General features: G+C 41.1%; 6 protein-coding genes across 6 annotated transcripts; 2 read left to right on the forward strand and 4 right to left on the reverse strand.

The window, feature by feature from the left end:
* Positions 1-1,772: 1,772 nt before the first annotated feature.
* CH63R_11875 (Prefoldin subunit) lies at positions 1,773-2,359 on the reverse strand (the record flags this gene model as incomplete). Its single annotated transcript, XM_018306849.1, has 3 exons — positions 1,773-1,935; positions 2,081-2,247; positions 2,330-2,359. The coding sequence occupies 3 exons, from the start codon at positions 2,357-2,359 to the stop codon at positions 1,773-1,775; spliced, it is 360 nt and encodes a 119-aa protein (XP_018153690.1).
* Positions 2,360-3,003: 644 nt separating this feature from the next.
* On the reverse strand, positions 3,004-4,386 carry CH63R_11876 (Alkaline phytoceramidase; the record flags this gene model as incomplete). Its single annotated transcript, XM_018306850.1, has 5 exons — positions 3,004-3,209; positions 3,277-3,538; positions 3,749-3,877; positions 4,173-4,211; positions 4,282-4,386. 5 exons carry the CDS (start codon positions 4,384-4,386, stop codon positions 3,004-3,006), a joined length of 741 nt encoding a protein of 246 aa, XP_018153691.1.
* Positions 4,387-6,208: 1,822 nt separating this feature from the next.
* On the forward strand, positions 6,209-8,954 carry CH63R_11877 (M protein repeat protein; the record flags this gene model as incomplete). The annotated part of the gene is made up of 3 exons (XM_018306851.1): positions 6,209-6,374; positions 6,463-7,922; positions 7,998-8,954. 3 exons carry the CDS (start codon positions 6,209-6,211, stop codon positions 8,952-8,954), a joined length of 2,583 nt encoding a protein of 860 aa, XP_018153692.1.
* A 226-nt stretch (positions 8,955-9,180) lies between these two features.
* On the reverse strand, positions 9,181-9,403 carry CH63R_11878 (Proteasome regulatory particle subunit; the record flags this gene model as incomplete). Its single annotated transcript, XM_018306852.1, has 2 exons — positions 9,181-9,360; positions 9,383-9,403. 2 exons carry the CDS (start codon positions 9,401-9,403, stop codon positions 9,181-9,183), a joined length of 201 nt encoding a protein of 66 aa, XP_018153693.1.
* A 1,583-nt stretch (positions 9,404-10,986) lies between these two features.
* CH63R_11879 (Pre-mRNA-splicing factor prp46) lies at positions 10,987-12,429 on the forward strand (the record flags this gene model as incomplete). Its single annotated transcript, XM_018306853.1, has 1 exon — positions 10,987-12,429. The coding sequence occupies one exon, from the start codon at positions 10,987-10,989 to the stop codon at positions 12,427-12,429; it is 1,443 nt and encodes a 480-aa protein (XP_018153694.1).
* Positions 12,430-12,529: 100 nt separating this feature from the next.
* CH63R_11880 (ATPase) lies at positions 12,530-15,001 on the reverse strand (the record flags this gene model as incomplete). The annotated part of the gene is made up of 3 exons (XM_018306854.1): positions 12,530-13,269; positions 13,325-14,474; positions 14,525-15,001. 3 exons carry the CDS (start codon positions 14,999-15,001, stop codon positions 12,530-12,532), a joined length of 2,367 nt encoding a protein of 788 aa, XP_018153695.1.
* Between the last annotated feature and the right edge of the window lie 10,606 nt (positions 15,002-25,607).

Raw genomic sequence — 25,607 nt, forward strand, 5'->3', positions numbered from 1 at the left:
AGGGGGTCCAAGGAAGGGGCGCTGCTTCATGCAGTAGCCCGAGACGAGAAGAGACGCCGTCTTTCTGGAGGGGCTGGTAAGGCTGGTAATTATGGCGTCTACCCGGCGTGTTGCCTACTTCCGATTCCGCTCTTGACTGGCCTATCGTACCCAAGTTGGTACTAAGGACAACCGCCGCTTTGGTAGCTCGGACGGCGAGCAGCGGATGCTGGCTATCATTACCATCAAAGACGGAGGATGTCGACGCCGTTGTGGTGTCGCTTCACGTGCGGTCGTCGGTACGTGCTAGAGGGGGAATGGGTCAGTCGGCGTGCACAAGACACAATCCTAGGCAGTCAATTCGTCCGGTGGTGGTCCAAAGACGTGGCTTCCTACCATACCTCCACTTTCTAGCTAAATATAGCCTAGCCTTCTGCTGTAGGGCTGCACGATTACTGACTGGCGGGTACTCAGTGTTCAGGGTACGGTGCCACGGGTGGCTTAAGCTGGCACTCTCCATCCCAGCGTTAGGGGGCCGGAACGCTCGATTCCACTTTCCTGTCAACTGTCAACAGTGGGATTGGACAGTGATGGTGAAATGGGACGACACCGCCAACTGGGACATCAGCCAACTAGGCAGCCATTTTCAGAGCAGCCTTGGGACGACGGCAACGCTTGTAAAGTAGCATCTGCGTCCCACCTTTCCTTATGTACCTACCCACAAACAGGTAATCTTACACTCACGCACAACCTCAGTGCTGAATATCAGCCCTCGCAGGCTAATATTCTGGCAAATAGCGCAAGATATCGCCTGTTATGCGTTTAGCGAGGCTTCCATGACAGCACTACCTTGGCAGCATGTCGACTTGTGCGTTCAGCTGTGGGGGTGTTTGTTGCCTGCCGCCCTCTCGATGACAGATTTCTTGCCATTGGCTCAACTTTCATTTTGTCTGCATTAGCAACAGTGTCATCTGGTCCGTCTTCTCAACCATACATATACGTATATTTCTAAACAAACAGTAATTGGAGATAAGATAAGATAAAAACAGGTTCTGGGGGTGAGAGGGGGCTGAGCATAGGATATGTCGCGAACCACTTGTCGCTACGCTCTCTCAGCGGCTACTGAAGTAACCCTAGGAGCTGAAGGATGAGACCCAACTCTCAACATCGGCTTTCGGATCGACCTACCATTTTCTTCCTTTGGCCGAATTGTATTATCGTATCAACATATCTGGAATCAATCGATTCATCCTACCTTCACTTCCCGTTCCATGTTTAATCCCATACTTTAGTCATGCAGTCACGCGGGATTCGCTCTCCTGCCAACTGCCTTACCCAGACCACCATCAAGTCTTCCATACAAAACCCAGTCATGCATTTGGATGGTGCCAGCTTTGCATTCAGAGCAAGGCCCTCGTTTGCTCTTAACCTGCATAAAATGGCTGGCTCTGCTTATACTAATTTTGGCCCTTTCCTCCCGTCACACTCCAACGACGTTAAGCATGTGCCCTCAAAGATGAGAATAGGCTATGTCAATTTTATACCTGATGTTGACTTGTCCAGTCGCTCAGAGAGGAACCCTCTAGGAACGTTGGGTTGATCATCCATGAGTCCAGCCCTACAACAGCAATTGTTTGATTATTGGGGAACAGACGTTCGTCTCATCGCCGACCTTGTCGATTACCTTAGGATGGGCAAAGCCTCATCTTTCTTCCATACATCTTACTTCAGTAAAATTTGGCGACCTGGTGTCCGTCTCCGACATTGGCTCTTCTCGATAAAGCACATTCGCATCATGACTGTGCCTTGAGCATCTGGTCAATGTGTTGCCGGCTGTTCTTGTACGTCGTCTCCAGGTAATGCAACTTCTGGCTCAGCTTCTCAACCTCGCCCTCCCTCTCCTTGATCTGGCCCTCCAACTTTTCTTTCAACTGCGGGGTGGGTATCGAAACGAACCTTTTCCGGCCCTCGAGAGCCCAGCGTCAGCAAAATCGTCACCAAGCTGTATCATTCCGTCCCACCCCCTTGCCATCCGTCAAGGACGGTATGTAGGCTGAAACGGACGGAACGACAACGCAATAACAATGAGGGCTTCACATACATTTTGCCAACACCCTCATAAACACCCGAGTTCGGGGACACGGTCGACACCTCATCCAAGGTTAGGTGCACCATGCGCATTTCTCGTTGCTTTGCCGTCATCTGAGTGCGAGCCTGGCCAATCTGCTGCTGGGCTACGATGGCCTGGCTCTCGATCTCACGGATCAACTGAATGGAAGGGGGTAAGCATGACCGAAACTAACTGTCCAGACCAGTGAAGGAGCACCAGGTTGCCCTCTTTTTTTCTCACCTTTTCGAGCGCTTGGTTTGGGATAGACATATTGACCAAGGTTTGCAATGCCTCTAAAGGTGAATTTGGGTGCGGTGGCGAAGACCGGACGACTATTGTGTTTTCTAGAGTGGCTCAGCGGCGCATGAACGTCGCTGCGATTTGGTGTTCGAGGTCGTGGTGAATGATGTCTTAGGTAAGGTAAGTACTACCAATCACTCTGGGTACCCATTCAGATTGGCACCAACTCAGGGTCGGTGCGTATGCTCATTGGCTCGGCATCATGTTTAAATGCATACGTGGCTAATTAGATATACCTAAACTTGAAGCTCTTGCTGAGTATCGATACATTGATGCAATAGGTCGAACATTGCACGACACGGCCGTCGCATCCCAGAACCATTCACGTTGTGTAATCTTAGGTAATCAAGAATATAAAGCCTCAAGCCCCCAATAAGATAAAGTCGTTTGAGGACATGTCTACGGCACTCGAAAATCTAAAACCTAGAGGTCCTTTCCCCGGCGTCCGGCAAGAATAATGTCTAACCACAGGACATCACGCCATGGTATCCAACCAGCATCTTATCCAGAGATACACTACCTCACCATTGAAGCCATCAGCTGTTTCCTGGAATCTCACCGTCGTGCCGTGATCTCGATCATTATCATGGCACTCCTGCCCACCACTGCAGCTCTCATTCGGCCTTTCCCCTTCTAACGACAAGAGGTATCGACGACAGTGACCTAGGCCAAACGAGCCTGTACTCGTTCTCGCGGCCCTCGAGACATCTACGGAGCCAAATCCCCCAAGTGATGTAGTAGTATGCTAATGTTTGGTTAGCACAATGGAGATGCCAGAAACCCCGCCATCGGACACGAAGGCTCATGTAATCCATACCTCCTAAGATAATGTTAGCGTTGTTGGCGCTGAGAGGCAAGTATGGACGAAAGAACGACATTATACATACCAATTCCTGTCATCAAGTGCCACCAGGCGTGACCCTCGAGCAGAGCTCCCCAGGGCAAACCGAGCTGCCGCCTCCAATGTCGAATGCGGCTGCAGAAAGCATTGTCCAGGTTCCAAATGAAGAAACCCAGGAGGAATACGGCGAGACCTGTGCCAACCATGATCCACATGGTTTTTAGGATAGCTTGGGCCTTGACGCCGTTCCTCTTGGTAAGAACCGGGCGCAGCTGGGTCTCCATCACATACAGGCTGCGGAGAACGACCTGTAAGGCGTTAGTGATCATGACGAGTAAAATTTCACTGTGTGAGTCTGGGACCAGGCACGTTTACCGTTGCCGTTAACGCCGCATAACAGGCTTGATGGAAACCGGGGTCTTTAGTCATGTGGTAGTAGAACTGGTAGTATGATGTCAGTTTTGGCCCGCACTGGCGTCGGATATCGCTCTCTGATTGAGGGGACTAAAGATACACACCGTGATGAAGGCGGCTAGGAAAACGAGGCCGGTCCCCAGAACTACGGCGAAACGCGGTGGTTTCGAGAACGAGAAGGTGGCAAAGACCATCAGACACGTCGTGTAGATCATGGAGAGCTCGTCAACCATCTGCATTGGATCTATGTATGCTATGTGAGCAGTGTACTCGAATACGGACAAGGAGGCCGACGGGCGCATTCCATTGTAAAGAGCCTACATTTCAATGATGTGTGGAAGGCTGTAGATCCAAGGCCGACAATAACATAACCCATGTAGGCAATGAGGAATATGCGCGGGTGTCCTTGAGAGACACAGTTGTGTACACCTTTGAAACCGAGCCAGAGGAACAGAAGGTTCGTAAATGTCTTGCGGCGGGGGGCCGTGGTTAGCAACATCGTCGCTCCAGCGGTTGGATGCCACTCACATTACAAACTTCAGCACAGTAGTATGAGACTGCATAATCCTGGGTGATGTGAGCAGAGGTCAATGACAAAGTGCTCAACAGCTCGGCTAAGCAGCAAGACGCGTCTCACCTCTTCGCAAAAGTTCAATGTAGACGTCTTATGACCCCAGTAGCCGTCCGAAACGTCATCGTTGTAGGCTAAGCGCAAGGCCTCGAACAACGGAGCCGATGCCATTGCGGTCGGGTACTGGAGAATATCGTCTGCGGGTCAAGCAGGTAATAGTCGGTCAATGTAGCAAAAGCCCGGTGATTGTTCACCGAGTTCGGTTCCGGGCTATGTTTGTTTAATGAACGTCGAGCGAGCGTTTGGAGGGCACTGAGGCGAGAGGAAGTAGCCTGCTTCGGGCGAGGAGAGCTATGAAACTGGCACGTTAATGTTGTAGGGCCGTTCGTATACTCTGAAGGGATTTTCAAGTTTTCCCCATACACAGGCTCCAGGTCCCGGATCCCAGGCCCCGGATTCCAGAAACACGGCTGTGAGAGGGCAAGAGCAGGAGGAGGGCTGGCAACAAGAAGAGAGCGAGACTCTGTGCGGCGATGTTCCGGGTCGTCCGGAGGAGGTCTGAATAATAGAGGCGTTGCCCGAGAATGGTCGATTGGCTACACCTTGAATTAGGGCGCCACAAGACAGACCCAGGTAAGTAACGTAAGGTAAAGGGATCGCCAGTAACAGTAACGCATGTAGACCGGGACAGATGGAAACAAGCGGCATACAGGGGTGATTGTTGTGGCTGCAAAGGTCAAAAGTACTCGTTGTGTAGATAGGCAAGTAAGGGAAGCAACTGCCTCGTCCCACAAGACTGGATCGTAACGTAGCTCCCGAGGAATGGGACCCTAAGAACTGCAACCCGAACCATGCCCGCTCGGGGTGTGGGTTTTCCACGTTGCAAGTTGCAAGTGCGCGGGACCACGACTCAGGTCCGGTCCATTGTCTGGCCGCCTAGTCTATGAACCATTGACAGTGAACTGCCTACGGTCTGTGATGTGGGAGGTCCGACGTTTAGTAAGATGACGTACCCGGGGCAAGGTACATTGGCTGAGCTCGTGGTAGGACCATTTTGGAGTGCGAGGACGGATGTCCTGGACCATGTAAACCAGGCAGCGGAGTACTTCACGCTGACTCGCTAAGGCTGATTGATGAGTGTTTGAGTCGCGGGCGTCAAGACAGGTTCGAGTAACGTCAGCCCAATGCGACGACCTAACATATAACGGACGAGCGTGGGACGTATAGCTGACTTGGGTTGATAGTGCAAACTTCGGGTTTCGAGGCCGCCTCTGGTGTCTGGGTTGCTTCGGGTTGCTTTACTTTCTGCCGCCTTAGGAACGCATGCTATTAACTCCTCTCTATTCGCATGCCAACCGGCTCAGCTCCCCAGGGTGGGCTGCTAGCCTGCTACACATGGGTGCCCTCTATTGTACGCAGCGCAAGGTGCCAGCCACCCACCGGGTAGGTACCTAGGCCCTGAGTTTGGCGCTCTGCTAAGCACCAACCTACCTACCTAAGTAAGGTAAGGAACATACACATTCGTCGTACCTGTCTCGGGGCAAACCCTCCCTACCTACCTAGATACGCCGAGGCCGACATTGCGCCGGTTCCCTTGCATGCCACCTGGACCTTTGACGAGGGCTGCACATTGTCACCGGCCCAACCATTAAATCTACTGTCACTCAGTGGGCATCGAGTGCATCACCAGCTACCAACAAGAGGAATAGCATCTGTCTCTAGCATCCATTCATCTCTATCGTCCCCACGATTTGCCATCCGACTTCAGTCCGCTTACCGAACAACGCGCGACCAGCTCCCAAAGCGACCACATTGGTTGTAGCCATTCACATCGATCGTGAACCAACAGCACACGAACTATAGCCAGTCTCACTCAAAATCGTCGCTGGGCTCGAAATGTACATGGTCGTCGAATCCCGCAACAGCCATAAGGCATAACCAGCCCCCTCCACATTCGCTCGGAACCGAGACTACAAGCTATCCGGTCGTCACCATGGCAGCTCCTGCGAAGTCGACACGCTGGGGTTCTTTTCTACAACAAGCCGTCGCCGGCGTGGAAGCCCGGCTCGACAACATTCTCGCCGAAGGCGAGAATGGCTCCAACCTGCCCCAATCTGCTCCAGCATCTGCTCCAGCACCTGCCAAGGAGCAACAAATCAGTGAGCAGGCTTTGTTTTCCCGCTTGTTGTTGCGTAGTACAACTCTGGCGTGGCATTCTCGTCCAAAGACTGACTCTCGAAATTACAGACCAGCCTCGATCCTCTACTAGTAGTCGTACAAATGACCGTCTGCAGGAGCGCCTTGCCAAGGCTATGGCCGTCAAGAACAATCAAGCATCCGACGCTCGCAGTATTGCCTCGGACCCCCAGAGTGCCCGGCCAAGCGTTGACGGTGGACGTCCCGGAGTTGGTATGCTGCAGATGGATCGTAACGCCCCTGGCAGTCCAGTCTCAAGTTCGGCCCTGGCATCACCCCCGGCTGAGGCCACCGCCCCCGATAATCCCACACAGCCCAAACCGCAGCCCAAGTCGGCTTCCCCACGATGCTCCCAAGACTACATACGATCTCAAACCACTGCGAAGATCGAGGTACAGTCTGAGACTACATCTGCCGGTGTAACCGACGCGTGCGATACAATAGCCGAGCCCGTGATGTCAGAAACCACATCGTTCCAAAATGCGGCGGGTACTGACCACCAATGCACGCAATGTTCTGTGCTTCGCGCACGTGTCGAGGCTTTAGAAACAATGGCTGGACAGGCAGCAAAGGAACAACAGGAGGAGATACATCGTCACGTCGAGCAATTTGAGGCTCTCCAAGCAAAGCTGCAATTCTTGGCACGGGATGCGACTGACGCCGCCCGAAAGTCTGCTACCGCAGCACCGGCAGGCAGCCACGAGCGGAAGCTCGCCGAAAGAGATGAAAAGATTGCTGTGCTCATGGAAGAAGGGCGGAACTTGGCTGCCATGGAGCAGAAACACCGGACTATCATCAGGAAGCTCAGGTCACAAATCACTGGTGACGAGAAGACGGCGACAGAACTGCGCGCCCGCCACGACAAGCTGATAGTCGACATGGAAACGTTGCGTACTCGGGCCAATCGCGTCGAGGAACTCGAGCAATCGAACCAAGCCCTGCTGATCCATTCAAATGGAATGCAGGACGAGTTAAACGCGTTGCGCGCCGAAGTGTCAGCTAACCAGTCTGTAATCCAGAGATTGCGGGATGATCTTCGAAAGGCTTCAGACCAGGCTCACTCAGCCGTTGCGATGGCCAATGAGGAGGCGCTCGCGGCAGAGAAACGTCGGGTCAAGGACCTCGAAGATACCATTGCTGTCCTGCAGGTAGAAAAGAACTTGGCTGCTGACAGAGCAAAGGTCGCCGCCGCCGAAGCAGAAGAAATGGCGGTGCGTGCGGCTGAGCGCATCCGTATGGTGGAGATTGAGATGAAGACGGAGATACAGGCCATGGAAGGTAAACTGGAAGCGATGCGTGCGCTTGCAGAGGAGGCGTCTTCTGGCGCCGTGGGGGATTCCCAGGCCAAGCTATTGCGCCAAGTAGAAACATTGCAAACACAGCATGCCATTGCCGCGGAGAATTGGCAAGGCATCGAAGCGAGTCTGATTGCTCGGGTTGGCAACCTTGAACGTGAGCGGGACGATGCTCTGCGACGAGAGTCAGAGATGAGGAAAAAGGCCAGAGAAACCGTAAGTACACTAACCTACCTCGGAGCACTAAACCCAGGCTTCAGTCAGTGTAGCTTTATTCTGACTGTACTACAGGCGAGCCGATGCAAACGTCAAGATGAGGAGCTGCAGGAACTGACGAGCAAGTTCCCCAACCATCAGCGAGATATCGAAGCATACAAAGAACGTATCGATGCACTTCAGAAGAGGGCAGATGCCGCCGAGGCTGCTTTATCACAGGCGAAATCCGAGCTGGAAAAGCAACAGCAAACAGTGTGGAAGGGTGAAAGAACTGATTCTGACCGTCGGCCTTGGATAGAAGACCACTTATCTGGGCCCGGATCTAGAATACACAGTCGCCCTGAGTCGCCATTGCTATCTGTGCCTACGCGCACTATGAGTAACGATCTCCTTCTGCTGCAAAGTACATCCGGGAAGGGTCGTAAGATCTCAACTCCGACCAACGGAACAGACGGCTTTCAAGAAGGTTCATCGGGGGGTAGGAGAATGTCGAGCCAACCTCCGACGAGGCCACCAATGCAACCCAGCGGCTCGAGTCGCCCTGTGGCTCCGTCTATAACATCCTTCGAGTTACCTCCGGACTCACTGCCAACACCCACGTCACATGCGGGCGAGAAAGAAGACATGTTTGATGGCGTAGAGACTTTTTCGTCTCCGCGGATGGTACAGGACATGGTATCGGTATCAACGGTTGGCGCAGGGCCGTCGGTACAGCTGGTAGAGAGGATGAGCGCAGCCATCCGTCGACTGGAGGCGGAAAAGGTGACCTCACGGGAGGAATTGACGCGAATATCGGGTCAAAGGGACGAAGCCAGGGCCGAGATTGTGTCACTAATGAAGGAGCTGGAATCCAACAAGACGGCCTCGAAGCGCGTTGCTGAGTTGGAGAGTCAGGTCGAAGACTTGAATTCAAGATACCAGACGACGCTTGAACTACTTGGGGAGAAGAGCGAGCTAGTAGACGAGCTGCGTGCTGACGTACAGGATGTGAAGGCCATGTATCGTGACCTGGTAGAGCGAACGGTCAGGTAATACAATATCGTTGTGTGGTGTTGACCGCTCAGAGCAGAGACAGGCAAACCGCGTTCCATGGCATGTACATGAAGAGGCATCAACCCCGACGGCTAGTCAAGGCATGAAGGCGTGCTAGTCCAGCTTGCCGCCTGACTACCTAGTCCCTAGATCTATGCCTTCCTCCTCGGCAGCACGTTCTATGTAGCGGCGAACCTGGAAAGAATTGTTAGCGATGTCGTTCTTGCTATCCAATGGGGTGAAGACTGCTATCTTCAGAGACCTCCTTGTCTGGAGCCAGGTCTAAAGCTAGGTAGCCGTCGTTGTCTCTCTTGTCGCACTCGGCCCCAGCTTTGAGTAAGGCCACTGCTGTATCGCCTAGTGCCACGTACATGTAAGCAGCCGCTGTATCATGCGAAACTGAAGTCTGTGTTATATTTGGCACATACCGTGACCCTCAGCAACGGCATGGTGCAGTGCGGTGTAGCCCGAAGCGTCGACAGCGTTGAGAGGGCTCTTGTTTTTAACTAGAAGCATCACCATGGGCACTGAGCCTACGGCCGCAGCTCTGTGAATGGGATATTGGCCGCGCTTGTCGCGGACTCTGGTAGACACAGGAGAGTCCTGACTGATGAGTGTCTTCGCGACATCTAGATTGTTCTTGGAAGCCACGAAGTGGAGGACGTTCTAGGTCGGCTGGTTAGGACGTCTGTGCTTCCTTTGAGGGGAGGAACCCAGGGGTGCTTTGCTTTACTAACCTGTCCATTGTGGTCTGTGTCATGCAACTGTTAGACGATTCGATAGCAGGAAAAGAGAAGGGAGTGGGTATGATGGTCGATATCTCACTTTTCAAATTCGCATCGGCTCCCTTCTGAAGCAGTAAACTAACGAGCGCTTCGCCGTCCTTTAGACTTGCCGCGATCATCAGTGGCGTCCAGCCGCTGCCATCCTATACATAGAGGAGTTAAGATTAGTGTGAAAGATGCACAGCAGGTAAGGCGAGCTGGCGTACTTGAACGTCCGGGTCAAAGTTGCTGTATTGCGCAAGCAAAACGATGATATCAATGCAGTTGGATGATGCAGCCCAGTGAATGGGCAATCTGCCATCTTCGTCTTCCCGAGTGGCGAGCTTAGGCTCTGTCTACAGAACACCTTCCATCAGCACACACTGTTCCTCGAAGTAGCGTCATAGTAGGGAGCACCTTGAGAATAGTCTCAGCCACCGATACTATGCCGATTCGTAAGCCAAAATGAATGCATTTAGGCGGTATGCCACTGGGAGAGACATGGAGGCTCACCTCTTCTCTCTCGTGCAGCGGTATGCAGTGGGAACCGGTCTTGGGTCTCGTCCATCACGTCTTGATGTCCTCTATTCCTCTGCACAGGTAATGTGAGTGTTCCTGGAGACATTCAGTGTGCTTTAAATGTACATGCGACAAAGAGAGTACTACCTATGAACGATGGCGACGGTAATTTGGCCGAGTGTGAGGGTGTATTCTTGAAGAGGGGGTTCAAGCTAAGCCGATGATCAAGGATGAGAGGCAGTGTGACAAGTGAGAAGAACTCAGGTCTGAAGCAAATGACGGGACGCCGATGGGAGTTAAGTGCGACAAGGGGATGAATGGGTGGAACGATGACTTGTTGTGCTTCTTACCAGTCAGTATAAGGCGCAGGAGGCCTTCAACTACAAGAAGCTCAGGTGCATTGCGCTCTGCCCCACTCTCAAGTCACACTGTGTACTTTTTCTGTCTGGGCAAGGTACATACGGTAAGGTATCTTCTGGCCAGGATTGGTCTGTGCATTCACTTTTGCTCACGACTTACGGATAGACGGTCTGGGACGCGCATTTCCAAGTAGAGGTTTTACGCGTAAGGGTGTTTTCCTCTTCACAACCCACCTTAGACGTTCGCATCTTCAGCCACTTCATCAAACCACCATATCGTAGTGAACGGGCAGAGGGACCCTTACTCGAGACCTTGACGATTAATTCGCAGCTACCAATTGCTCGGAACAACTTGTCGAATCGAAGCTCTCGACCTTGATGGACGTAGCCATGTCCGACACGACAGGGCCAGCGTCCGACACAGCTCTCCTGGGAACGCTCCTCGACGGCAACCAGAAGACAACCAAATCCCTCTACATCGACTCGCCTGCTATATTCACGAAGAAACGGCAACGGATTGAACTCGGCAATCTCGCCGTTGAGGACCCTATCGACAGGGCGACCGCCGAACGCCGCTTCAGACTTGAGTATGTCGATGTCCAGGAGCTCCCGTCAGCCCTCGCTGCGAAACAACCGGCACCTCCCAAATCCCGGAGAAGCAAGGCGCATCCCAATGCAGAAAAGGCACTTGTTCGGAAGCCTGCCGCCCAGAAGCTACTCGAGAGTAGCAGCGGCGAAGTCGCTGTTGCCAACAATCGACAGGTGGCCACGACTGAAAACGGTTCCCAGCGCCCGTCTTCCGACTCATCAAGCCTGACTCGGCCAGATGCTTCAACACCACACGGCAACGGGCCCGAGTGGCATCCTCCATGGAAGCTGATGAGAGTCATCTCGGGTCACTTGGGCTGGGTACGAAGCTTGGCCGTCGAGCCTGGAAACAAGTGGTTCGCTAGCGGTGCTGGAGATAGGACCATCAAGATTTGGGATCTCGCCACGGGCTCTTTACGCCTTACTCTTACTGGGCACATCTCGACAGTACGTGGTCTCGCCGTCAGCCCGCGCCACCCCTATCTGTTCTCCTGCGGCGAAGACAAGATGGTTAAGTGCTGGGATCTTGAAACGAACAAGGTTATCCGCCATTATCACGGGCATCTCAGTGGCGTTTACACTCTTGCCCTCCATCCGACTCTTGACGTACTGGTTACTGGAGGTCGAGACGGTGTTGCCAGAGTTTGGGACATGCGAACAAGAAGCAACATCCATGTTTTGTCCGGTCACACAGGAACCGTGTCAGACGTCAAGTGCCAGGAGGCTGATCCTCAGGTCATCACCGGCTCGTTGGATGCAACAGTAAGGCTCTGGGACCTAGCTGCCGGAAAGACGATGGGTGTCTTGACGCACCACAAGAAAGGCGTCAGGGCGCTGGCGACGCATCCTCAAGAGTTCACGTTCGCTTCCGGGAGCACAGGCAGCATCAAGCAGTGGAAATGTCCCGAAGGAGCATTCATGCAAAATTTTGATGGGCATAACGCCATCATCAACACTCTTAGTGTCAACCAAGAAAATGTACTCTTCTCCGGTGGCGACAACGGCTCCATGAGTTTCTGGGACTGGAAGACGGGTCACCGCTTCCAAGCCCTCGACACCACGGCACAGCCGGGGTCCCTGGACGCTGAGGCAGGCATCATGAGCTCGACCTTTGATCGTTCTGGACTGCGTCTGATCTGTGGAGAGGCTGACAAGACGATCAAAATATGGAAGCAAGATGAGAAGGCGACCCCTGAATCGCACCCAATTAATTGGCAGCCGACACTTGCGCGACGCAAATACTAGCTGATTAAGTACGGAACAGCAATGAGAAAATGCTTGTATTGCCATAATAATAGATACCCAACTGCTGAGTCTACTACATGTGCTCCTGTGGTATAGAGACCTAAAAGTACAGCCCCAGGGCCTTTACTTCGCCATCGTCCCGAAATGCCATTTTGATTTCTTCATCTCCCACAGCGAGGCGCATCTTGCTAGGTCTCTCCGCTTTGTGCGCTTCCAAGACAATGATGCCTGCACTCACCAGCTCGATCGCCGCCTGCCTAAGAGCCAGAGCCTCAGCCACCCGCATGCTCTCCTTGCCCTGACTGGCATCGCCTCCTAGCGGTTTGGTTGTGAGGGCTGAGATGACAGAATCCATTGCTCCTGTGTCTAGCTTCACGATGCGATGCAACTCATCCATGACGTCCCCAAATGTCGTCTCGATAGTGCCGTTTCTTTGTATTTTGACCAAAAGGGAGCTGAGAAGTAGCTTGGGTCCGAGTGGTAAAGTCCGCAAATATTGCTGTGTGGGGTTGGTGGTTGCCTCATTGATCGCCCTCTTGATTGTTGCTATTGTGACCTTAGCCGGCGACACGAATGCCTTGCCATTGCTCGCAACGGGCCGCCGCCCCTTCTGGCCTGCTGCTAAAGACTCGGTCTGACTCTCGGCCTCGGCGAGCTCAACGGCTCGCCTGCAAATGTCCAAGGCTCTTCTGGCATCACCGCTTACCGCAGCTACCTTTCGGCTGGCGAACTGAATGGCATCTGCCTCGACAACATTTCCAGGCACACCCTCAAGTCTGGACTGGATAATTTTCATGAGTTGTTCATGATTGTACCCGGGAAATGTAATTCTTGTCAAACCTGGGCTCAGATTAGTTCTCCGCGCACATGCCCCTCACAAACCCATCAAACTGACCTATACGACTGCTAATCTTGTTGCTGAGAGTTCTCTCGGGTAGATCCATTGTATTTGCGACAGCCAGAACAATGAGTCGGCTGTGCCGCAAGCCCGGCCAATTGAAGAAGTTATACATGACGCTTTGGTTTTTCGTCACTAGTTGGTCCAACTCGTCCATCAGAACGACACATGGCGTGCGGCGAGGACTGGGGTTATTGAACTCCCTCTCCAGGAGGTCTATGGCTTGCGTGGGGCTGACACGTTCGCCCTTGAGGGCCTCCCATAGAAGGCTGTAGGACTGGTGAGGGTCGGTGATCTTCATGCCATTGATCTCCACAAAGATGAAGTCGTCAAGCTCATCAGCCCTTACGGATTCATCCAGGCGGGATATAGCTTCCCGTACCGTCGCTGTCTTCCCAGTTCCAGGGGTTCCAGCAATGTAGATGCAAGTTCCTATACCGTCCGCGATGGCGGCCTCCAAATACGAATACACCATACGGAACTCGCTCTCCCTGCAAGGCAAACTTGCTGGCACAGAGGCAACATGCAGTTGGGACCGGGCTAGCTGGAAAGGCGACGACTGCAGGTGGTTTAGGGACAGCTTTCTGGTGCCCAAGGGCGTGAATTCAAGTGTCTTCTTAACCATGATTCTAGAAGTAATACGGACGTTCAGTGTCAGTGGAGAGAACAAGAAGCCCTTCAGCGAGGTTGGCAAACAGGAGGTTGCATACCGTTTGCGAGACGACGGTGTGGTAACTGTGCGATTGCCTCCTCGGGGTGTAGAAGTTTCATACTTGGCTGTCCGTCTGGGTGTTACGGCATCCTGGACTCCATCCGAGGTTGCATACGGCTGCTCGGGTGTTGATTCCCGTGCTAACTGGCGCCTTCGAGTCGACTTGGTATGGGTTTTCACAAACTGAATCAAGTTGTAGACGCCCCGTTCACTGGCATTGTAAATGTCCTCCCATTCAAACTCGTCGGTGTACGTCGCCGTTCTTGTGTTGCAGGCACGGCGGCATATAAACGTTTTCCCGTAGTCGGACGAGGATCGTGGCACCTTTCCTGACGGGTATCTTGATGAGAAGTCTCGATGTGACAAGACCAGAGCTTTGCCGTTGATAGCAGCGAGGGGGTTGACGTCCCACGAGGGGGATATGTATAGTTCATTCTATTGATGGTAAGCGTCGGTGTGGGCGCTCTTGCGTCTGGGCAACATACAGGCAAAGAATCCAACCGTTTCCGCTCCTTGTTGCGAATTTCTTTTTCTGTCGAAAACCACATAAAGCTAGCTGCCTTTTCGCCATCATCTGCTTCCATGAACTCGCAAACAACCGCGACCCAGGCTTCTTTCGAACCTTCGGCCTTCAGCAGAACGCAATCCCCAATGTGACATTGAAATTTGCCCATCCGGGCGCCCTTGATCAGAGGAGCCTTTCCACTGGTTCTTTTGCGCTTCCGAGTATTCTGAGCATCGCTACTAGTGGGGTCTGGAGTTCCAGCAGCGTCTGTAGATTCGTAAATCCATTCCCAAGGAAGGTCGTCGATACCGAGCTCGTCGTCTGAATCGTCTCTCGCAACCCCTGTGGATTTGACAGGCCGGCGACGGTTCCGGCGGGCTGCTGGTGAGATAGTAGAGGCCATCGAGTGTGGAGTGAGTGGTCGGCTGTCGAATTGTGTGGTGTGCCGCAAAAGCATCCATGATCCTCAAGCTAGGGGGGGTGAATAGAGATATTGAGTTGGAGGGTAACGCACACGAAGGGCGCCACAGAGGGTATTGAGATAGGACTTATTAGCTAGTATAACTACCTACTTAGTAGGAATAAAGGGCCAACTGCAGGCTTCATCCTAAGTAGTGGGCTTTATAGTAGCCTTAGGCGCCTAGGAAAGGGGCTACTAAAGGCCTAGTTAGATAGTAGAGTACAGCTGCAGTGAATAATAATAATTATATATATTACACTTAATATAATTTACCTGCATAGTAAGTAGCCTATTTCTTTATTATTTATAAAACCTCTAGTTTTTTAACTATTTATTAAAAATCTATTTTAAGCCTAAAAATACTATATTTTTACTATATATATATAAGAGGTAAACCCCCCTTTAAAGAGTTAAAGGAAAAACCCCCTTATATTCTTATACTTACTAAGGAATCTTATTTTTATCTACCCTCTTCCTATTAATACTATACTATTTTAATTTAATGTATATCCTATTATTAGAGCCCTACTGTGCATATAGGACCTAGGGCACTATTTGCAGTAAGTAACCTAGTAACTAATTAGACTACTACAATAGGGGTTCCTGCAGTTAGAATTAAACTAATTATCTGCATATAGAGTGTATATAGATACTACTAGATACTTAGTATTACATTATATAGATTTAATAAGAGTTATATTATAGAAGATAATTCTTAAGAAATCTTACTCTAGCTTTATAGAGCCTTTTACTTAGATTTCTTATTTAGAAGCTAAATAAGCTAGCTTATATAAGGCTGTATAATAACTAGACTAGGAATTTCTATAGTATTATTTTCTATAATATAACTTATATTAAAAACTAATTACTAGAATTTAGTATTTTTAAGTATAAAATAGATTCTTAATAAATAGTTAAAAATTAGACGTTTTATATATAATAAAGAAATAGGCTACTTACTATAATAGGCTACTAATTATATAAGTATATTATATGTAATTAATTTTTTATAGTTACTTTTACTAAGTTAATAATTAAGAGTCTTATATACTTATATACTAATAGTAAAATATTTTAGTACAGCTATTTATAAATGTTATTAATACTAAAATAAATAATAATACTATTAAAATAGTCTTTTAATATAACTACTAATTTAAAAAAGATTTTTTTTAATAGTATTATTTTCTCTCTATACTAAGAACCTAGTCTAATAAATAAATAATTTATTGCAGTTAATATAATAAGACTTATATATAATTAGTACTATACTCTAAGATTATACTAATAACTCTATAAAGCTATCTTAACTATAAATATAATTATAAATTAAGTTTATACTTTATAGTATTAGTAATTAAAATTAAATAGGCTTTAACTATAGAGGTTCTAGACTATAGAAGTCCTAAACTTTATAGTTATTAATAATAAAGATTTTAATAAATATATAACTAGAAAAGAATAATATATATATATATAATAAGTAGCCTATTATAGTAAGTAGCCTACTTTCTCCTTCCTCTTTAAACTTTAACTTTATATTAATATTCCTCTATATATAATATTTATATATAGTAAGTAATACATTATAGTAAGTAATATATATTCTCCTAATTCTTTACCCTTCCCTTTTATAACTACTTTTCTCTATATACAACTATAAATTTGACTTTAAATAATAGCTGTATTCTCCTTATACTTAAAGCTATTAAAAAAGATTTAAAATTATCTATATAAAAGGCTACTTCTATTTATAATATTCCTAGAATAATACTCTACTACTAATGCACTAAATAACTACTATAATAAGAAATATAATTAAAATTAATAAAAATTATTAAATTAGAAGAAATAGTAATTCTTAAATAAGTTATTAATTTAATTAATTAAGAATTTCTACTATAGTTTAATAATATATAAAATATAATTAATTGCCTCTTTAATAAATATAATATAAGATATATTAGACTTTAATAAGTAGAGAACTTTATATAATATTAACTATAATGTACTTATATAGTAAGTAGGCTACTTTCGTATTGTATATAAAACCTCTAATTTTCAACTATTTTTTAAAAATCTATTTTAGGCCTAAAATACACTAGGCTTTAAGTATTAGTAGTTAATAAGAGTTAGATTATAGGAAATAATACTTTTAAAACTATAGCTTTAACTCTATACCTAAATCTCTTATCTAGAGAGCTAGATAAGCTAGCTTATATAAGGTTATATAATAACTAGAGTAGAATTTTCTATAGTATTATCTCCTATAATATAACTCTTATTAAATGCTAATACTTAATACTTAGTATATTTTAGACTTAAAATAGATTTTTAAGGAAAAGTTAAAAATTGGAGGTTTTATATACAATAAGAAAGTAGCCTAATTACTATATAAGTATATTAATTAAAAATGTATTTTTAATATAGAATTAATTATTAGAGAGTATTAATTAAGAATTCTATAATTATATAAACTTAATTTACTCTTATATAAAATACAATTATAAAGTATAAAATTTATAATAATAAAATTTATAATTTTAATAAAATGGGTTCTTAATAGGAATACTATCATATATAAAAGTTATTATAACTTCTAATTACTATAGAAGACTTTATATAAAGTTACTTAATAATTGCAAATAAATTTCTATTATTTAGAGTATATATATAAATAGCTAAGTACTACTTCTATATATTATTATTAAGAGTAAATATTACTTCTACTTATAGTATACTAATAGCTAATTACTACTCTAATAGTATATTTACTCTAGTAAAACTAAATAAACTATAAATAATATATATATATAGTAAATTATATATTATAGTAAGCTATATATATTTACTACTTTTCTATTTTTTATATAAGTTAATTTAATTATAATATATAAAATTAATTAAAACTACTTATTATATTCTTTTTTATTACTATTCTAAACTACTTTATAAATTTATATATTATATTTAGACTTTCTATAATTACTATATTATTATATATATAATTTAGTACTTTCTATAATGTACATGCATAGTGAGCGGATCAACATAGTGAGCGGATCACTTTCCCCTTCTTTCTTACCTTTCCTCCTTACAACAACTTTCCTCTACGCACGACTATGGAATCCTCCTCAAATGAAAGCCGCATTATTCTTGCACTTAAAGCTATCCAAAAAGACCCAAAACTATCCGTACGAAAAGCAGCCTCTATCTACAAGATCCCATTCTCAACCCTTAACTACCGACGCATCGGACGACTACCACGACAAGAAACGCGATCGAAATCAATGAAGATGACTGAGCTAGAAGAAACAGTGATTCTTGAACGAGTTATTGACCTAATCGATCGAGGATTTCCACCGCGACTTGACGACGTACGAGATATGGCTGATTGCCTCCTTGACGAACGCGACGCGACGCGTGTTGGACCCCGATGGGCAGAGAACTTCGTACGACGTCAACCACAACTAAAGACGCGTTTTCGACGTAGAATCGACTATCAGAGGGCATTAGCTGAGGATCCTGCAATTGTGCAGGCCTGGTTTGCCCTCGTACGAAACACAATCGCAAAGTACGGAATCCACGATGACGATATCTACAATTTTGATGAGACAGGCTTCTTGATGGGAATGCTGTCGCACGCAAAGGTTGTTACAACTTCCGACCGTAAGGGAAGGCCTCGTACGAAGCAGCCTGGCAATCGCGAATGGGTTTCTGTCATTCAGGGCGTATGTGCAGATGGCTGGGCGCTGCCTCCGTACGTCATCGTCAAGGGCAAATATCACCTCCTCTCGTGGTATACCAATGGCCAATTCCCACCCCAATGGCGCGTCCACCCTAGCGAAAATGGATGGACTACAAATGAGATTGGCCTAGATTGGCTACAGCATTTTGAAAAGTGCACAAAGTCTCGTACGAAGGGTGCTTTCCGGCTCCTAATCCTTGATGGCCACAACAGCCACAAGTCCACCAAGTTTGACGATTACTGCAAGGAACACAGCATTATTGCTCTTTGCATGCCTCCCCATTCATCGCACGAGCTCCAGCCTCTTGATGTTGGCTGTTTTAGTCCACTAAAGGCGTCGTACGGCAAGGAAATTGAGAAAATGATGCGGATGCAGATTACGCACATTACTAAGGACGATTTCTTTCCTGCCTTTAAGGCAGCCTTTTTTACTTCAATGGGTGAAGAAAACGTACGAGCTGGCTTTAGACAGGCTGGCCTTGTCCCTTTTAACCCAGAAGTAGTTATTTCCCGGCTGGATTTCAAGCCAAAGACGCCAACACCATCCAACTCACGCCCAAGCAGCCAGGGCTCCTGGGACCCAAAGACACCAACTACAGCACATGACGCCGTACGAAGCTCTGCATCACTTAAGAAAAGGATTACTAGTCATCAACATAGCTCACCAACCCATTTGTACGAAGTAGTTGACTTGCAGGCTAAAGGTATTAGCAAGTTAGCACACAAACTAGCTCTTGTTGAAGCTGAGTGCCGTGGGCTTCGTACGGCAAATGAGATACTAAGCAAGCGTCGGAGGGCTAAAAAAACCCAACTACGTCTTGGAGGGTCCCTTAATGCAGCTGAAGCAGAGGCAATCCGGGTAGAGAAGGGTATTGTTGATGCTGGAGGCGAAAATGTGCGTCAGGAGGGAGCTCGTACAGAGGGGGGTGAATTGCGCGGTCGGCGATGTGGCAATTGCGGAAAGACTGGACATAACGTACGAACATGTCAGGTAGTTTGGGAGACCTCTGAAGAAGAGGATGATAAGTAGTTTTAATTGATTTCGTACGATGCTGCTGAATTAACTTACAATAATAGTAGGAAGGTAGAGAAAGGTGATCCGCTCACTATGTTGATCCGCTCACTATGCATGTACGTTATAATTCTTCTTTTAAGAGTTATTCTCTCCTTTAGTATTAATACTACTCTTTTCTACTTATAATACTTCTAGTTTAGTAGTATTAAGTAATTCTCTAAAATATAGTTAAGTCTTTTTTACTCTCTAGTACTTACTTAATACTTTTATTCTTATATAAAATTTATAATTCTTAGCTTTAATAATAGTAAATTTATAAATTAACTTATTAATACTTCTAATTTAGAAATTAATTATTTTATATATTAGTATTAGTAAATTACTTTAATATACTTAAATCTTCTTTTTAAGAGAGAAAGTACTTTATATACTCTCTAGTACTATAATTAGTATTTTTATATTTTAAGAACTCTAGCTACTTAATTATAAATTTAATAGTATTAGTATTTTTAGCTTAAAATTTAAGTAAAAAAGAACTACTTTAGAGTTAAAAAGTATAAAACTTACTTATTTAAAATTAACTTATATATTATTTTTACTTATTAAAGTAAAGAATACTACTTTAAAAGTAGGAAAGAAGTTATTCTTAGTAATATATAAAATTTATATTTATATTATTTTCTTAATTTCCTTACTATATAAGTATTCTAATAGACTAAAGTACTTAATATTAAGAAGCTAGAGTTTATATAATAAATAGAGAAGAATATATAAAATAATAATATTCTATTCTTTATAGTATTTATTAAAGTTAATTAATTTATAATTGTTATAATTATTAAGAATTAAGAAGTAATAAGAGCTCTTTATATAAGTCCTTATATACTAATTAAAGTACTATAGCTAATTTAAATTAATATTATTTATTATTTATTTATTTTTACTTAAATAAATATACTATATAATTAGAAATTAACTATTAGTATATTAGGAGAGAAAGTAATATTTACTCTTTATAGTAATATATAGAGGTATTACTTAATTATTTATATATATACTTTAAATAATAGAAATTTATTCTTAATTATTAAATTACTTTATATAAAGTCTTCCCTTATAGTTAAATATTATAATAACTTTTATATATAATAGTATTCCTATTAAGAATTTAATTTTATTAAAATTATAAATATTATTATTAAGTATTCTATACTTTATAATTATATTTTATATAAGTATAAATTAGCCTTATATAATTATAGAATTCTTAATTAAAACTCTCTAATAGCTAATTTAATATTAAAATTATATTTTTAATTAGAGAATATATTATATAAAGTTCTCTACTTATTAGAGTCCTATATATATTCTATTATATATATTTAGGAGTTAATTAGTTTTTTTTTATATATTTTCTTATTGCAGAAGGAACCCTTAATTAATTAAATTAATAATTTATTTAAGAATTACCTCCTCTTTAATTATAATTATTTTTAATAATTTTAATTACATTTTAGTTTATAGGAGTATACTAGTATATTATATATAAAGAGTTAATTTAGGAATCTTAAAAGTAGAAGTAGCTCTTTATATAAATATTTTTAAGTCTTTTTAAATAACTTTAAGAGTATGAATAATATAGCTTTCTTTAAAAGAAGAAATTATATTTATATATAGAGGAGAGTAAGTATAGAAATTTAAAAAGTAGAAAAGTAGTAAGTATATATAATTTACTATAATATGCAGTTTACTATATATATATATTAAAATTAATTTAAATTAACTATAGTATTTAAAAAATACATATAAATTCCTATAGAAAGAGTACTTTTTAACTCTTAAATTTTAATAATTATAATAATTATAAATTTACTAAATTTAATAATTACTATAAATAATATAGTAGTATTATTATTTATATACTCTTTTATTTATTATATAAGCTCTAGTTTCTTAGTATTAATTACTTTAAGTTACTAAAAGTATTATATAATAAAGAAATTAAGAAAATAATATAAATATAAACTATATATATTATTAAGAATAATGTCTTTCCTATTTTTAAAGTAGCTTTTTCTACTTTAATAAGTAAAGAAAATATATAAATAAACTTTAAATAAATTAGCCTTATTCTTTTTAAAATTAAAATAGTTATTTCTTACTTAAATTTTAAATTTTAAATAGTAATAATATTTAATTTTTACTTAAGTAATTAGGGCTCTTAAAATTTAAAAATACTAATTATAATATATTATATAATATAAAATTCTATATTACTTAAGAAACTTATTACTAATTATTAATATAATTTATTAATTTAGTTATATAAAGTAAATAATTTATAAATTAAAAGTATTAGTAAATTAGAATACAAATTAACTCTTATTAAAATTAAGTATTATAAGCTTTATATAGTAAATAAAAAATTAAGTAAGTATTAGAGAGCTAAAAAAATCTAACTGCAATTTAGAGAGTTACTTAATATAGCTAAAGTAGAGGTAATTTAAGTAGAGAAGGGGATTATTAATACTAAAGATAAAAATATATATTAGGAAGGGGCTTATATAGAGGGAGGTAAAATATATAATTAATAATATAGTAATTATAGAAAAATTAAATATAATATATAAATGTATTAAGTAGTATAAGAGACTTATAAGACTAATAGAAAGAAGGTAAAAAGAGGTAAATAGAGTAAATAGCTTAAAAAGTAGCTTTATAATTATTATTTTATAATAGTAATAAGGATAATAACTCTAAGTCCCTTAAGTAGGGAGAAAAGGTCTCTATATACAATTAAAGTCCCTCTAAGTTGCAATAATAATCTATTTAGAATTATTATTATACTTTAATTAGAAACTACCCTTAAACTAGTATTTATTAAATCTATAGTATATTTAATATTATACTTTACAAATTTCTATTTATTTAGGCTTTTAAGGGTTAAAATTAAGATTTATATTAAAGGGATCCCTTAGATCTAGTTATATTCTATATTAATATTAAGGGATTCCTTAGATTTAGTTTTATCTTAACCTTAATAGACTAAGGAGGTTATTTTAATATTAATACTTAGGCTAAAGGCTTATTTTAGCCTATTAACCTTAGTTACTAGTATTTTAACCTTATTTACTTATTACTATTATTACCTTATTAGGTAATAGTAGTAAGTTTCTACTAAGTTAATTAGATTTTAGTATTAAGTACTCTAAAGTACTATTATAGAAATAAGTACTCTATAATACTATTTATAAGTACTCTATAGTACTTATAATAAAATAAATACTCTAGAGTAGTTTTATTCTTTTTAGGGCTTATAAGACTTCTAAAGAAGAGAATAATAAGGAGTTTTAATTAATTTAGTATAATACTACTTAATTAATTTATATAAATAGCTAGAGAGTAAGTAGAAGTAAATTACTTACTATAATAGGCTATTTACTATATATATATATATATATATATATATATTATAATTTATTATAAAATTAGTATATATTATTCTTATTATACTTGCGTGACGCAATAGTAAGCGTCTAGCAGCGTCTGCACGCTCTGCGCGCAGACAGTTAGTTCAATTCCGACTGCAGGAATGCCGTTTTGCAGAGACCTAATTGGTCGCTAGGTACCCCACTCTGCAGGAAAAAGCAGAGCCCTGAGCCCCACATGCACAATAGGGCTCTAACAATAGTGTACGTATTAAGTTAAAGTATAGTGTATATAGGAAAGGGTTGGACAAAAATAAGATTCCTTAATAAGTCTAGGAATATAAGAGGGTTTTACCTTTAACTCTTTAAAGGGGGGTTTTACCTCTTATATATGTATAGGTTAAATCTATATAGAGTAGTTAGTACTATAGTGTAAGAAGTCTTTATTATATAGTCTCCTATTAATAAAATTTCCCTTATAAATATAAATATTATTCTTATTAGACTATTACTAATTATTTAATTTCCCTTTAGAGAAGTAACTCTAATATATATATATAGTAAACTATATATTATAGTAAGCTATATATATTTACTACTTTTCTCTCTCTTAAATCTTTATACTTACTTTCCTCTATATATAAATATAACTTCTTCTTCTAAGAAAAGCTATATTATTCTTACTCTCTAAATTATTTAAAAAGACTTAAAAATATTTATATAAATAGCTACCTCTAGTTCTAAAATTCCTAAATTAACTCTTTATATATAATATACTAGTATACTTCTATAAACTAAAATATAATTAAAATTAATTAAAATAACTATAATAGAAGAAGAAGTAATTCTTAAATAAATTATTAATTTAATTAATTAAGAATTCCCTCTATAATAAGAAAATATATAAAAAATAATTAATTAACTTCTAAATATATATAATAAAATATATATAGAACCTTAATAAGTAGAGAATTATATATAATATATTCTCTAATTAAAAATATAATTTTAATATTAAATTAGCTATTAGAGAGTTTTAATTAAGAATTCTATAATTATAAAAGGCTAATTTATACTTATATAAAATATAATTGTAAAGTATAGAATACTTAATAATAATGTTTATAATTTTAATAAAATTAAATTTCTAATAGGAAGACTATTATACAAAATATTATTATAACTTCTAACTATAAGGGAAAACTTTATATAAAGTAGCTTAATAATTATAAATAAGTTTCTATTATTTAGAGTATATATATAAATAGTTAAGTAATACTTCTATATATTATTATAAAGAGTAAATATTACTTTCTCTCTTAATATATTAATAGCTAATTCCTAATTATATAGTATATTTATTTAAATAAAAATAAATAAATAAAAAATAATATTAACTTAAATTAGTTAAAGTACTTTAATTAGGATATAAAACTCTGTTTAATAGTATTATTTTCTCTCTATACTAAGGACTTAGCCTTATAGAGAAATAATTTATTGTAATTAATATAATAAGACTTATATGTAATTAGTACTATACTCTAAGCTTGCACTAATAACTCTATAAAGCTGTCTTAGCTATAAATACAATATTAAATTAAGCTTACACTTAATAGTATTAGTAATTAAAATTAAAGAGGCCTTAACTATAGAGGTTCTAGACTATAGAGGTCCTAAATCTTATAGCTATTAATAATATAGATTTAAATAAATATATAATTAGAAAAGACTATATATTTTACTATAAAGCTAGTATGTATTCTCCCTATTATACTATTACTAACTACTTAATATATAGAATAGTAATTCCCTAAGTATATAGTAATTGCATACTTTAGAAAAATAACTCTCATACTTAATATAATTAATCTATTTAGCCTTCTGTAGAATACTACTTTTAATTCTATTAAAGTTATTATATACTTATACTAGCTAGTTAAATAAGAGAAATAACTTATAAAGAGATATAGTATTTAGTATACTAGCTAAGTAGTTAATATAAAGTATAGCTACTAATAAATACTTAATAAAACTATATTTACTCTAACTATTCTATAGGCTAATTTAGCTACTCTAAGAGATAAGTAGTAAATTAACTTTAAAATTAATTAATTTAAAGGCTATAAGAATAATTTAATTAATAGTATAACCCTTATAGATTTATAAGTAAAAGAAACTATTAAAATAATTAATTAGTATTTAAGCTAGTACTAAGGTATCCCTTGCACTATATAGTATGTATATTACAGTTAGTACTTATAGGAAGAAGAAGAGGGAATAGACTTAGTTAATAATAGAGAGATAGTAGTATATAAGAGTAAGCTAAATAGAAGGGAGTAATAAATACTAATTCTATTAAATATAGTAATTTTTATATAATAGAATACTCTAAAGAGTATATAAAATTCTATA

The sequence above is a fragment of the Colletotrichum higginsianum genome, chromosome 8, assembly GCF_001672515.1.
Source record: "Colletotrichum higginsianum IMI 349063 chromosome 8, whole genome shotgun sequence".
Classification (NCBI taxonomy): Eukaryota; Fungi; Ascomycota; class Sordariomycetes; order Glomerellales; family Glomerellaceae; genus Colletotrichum; species Colletotrichum higginsianum.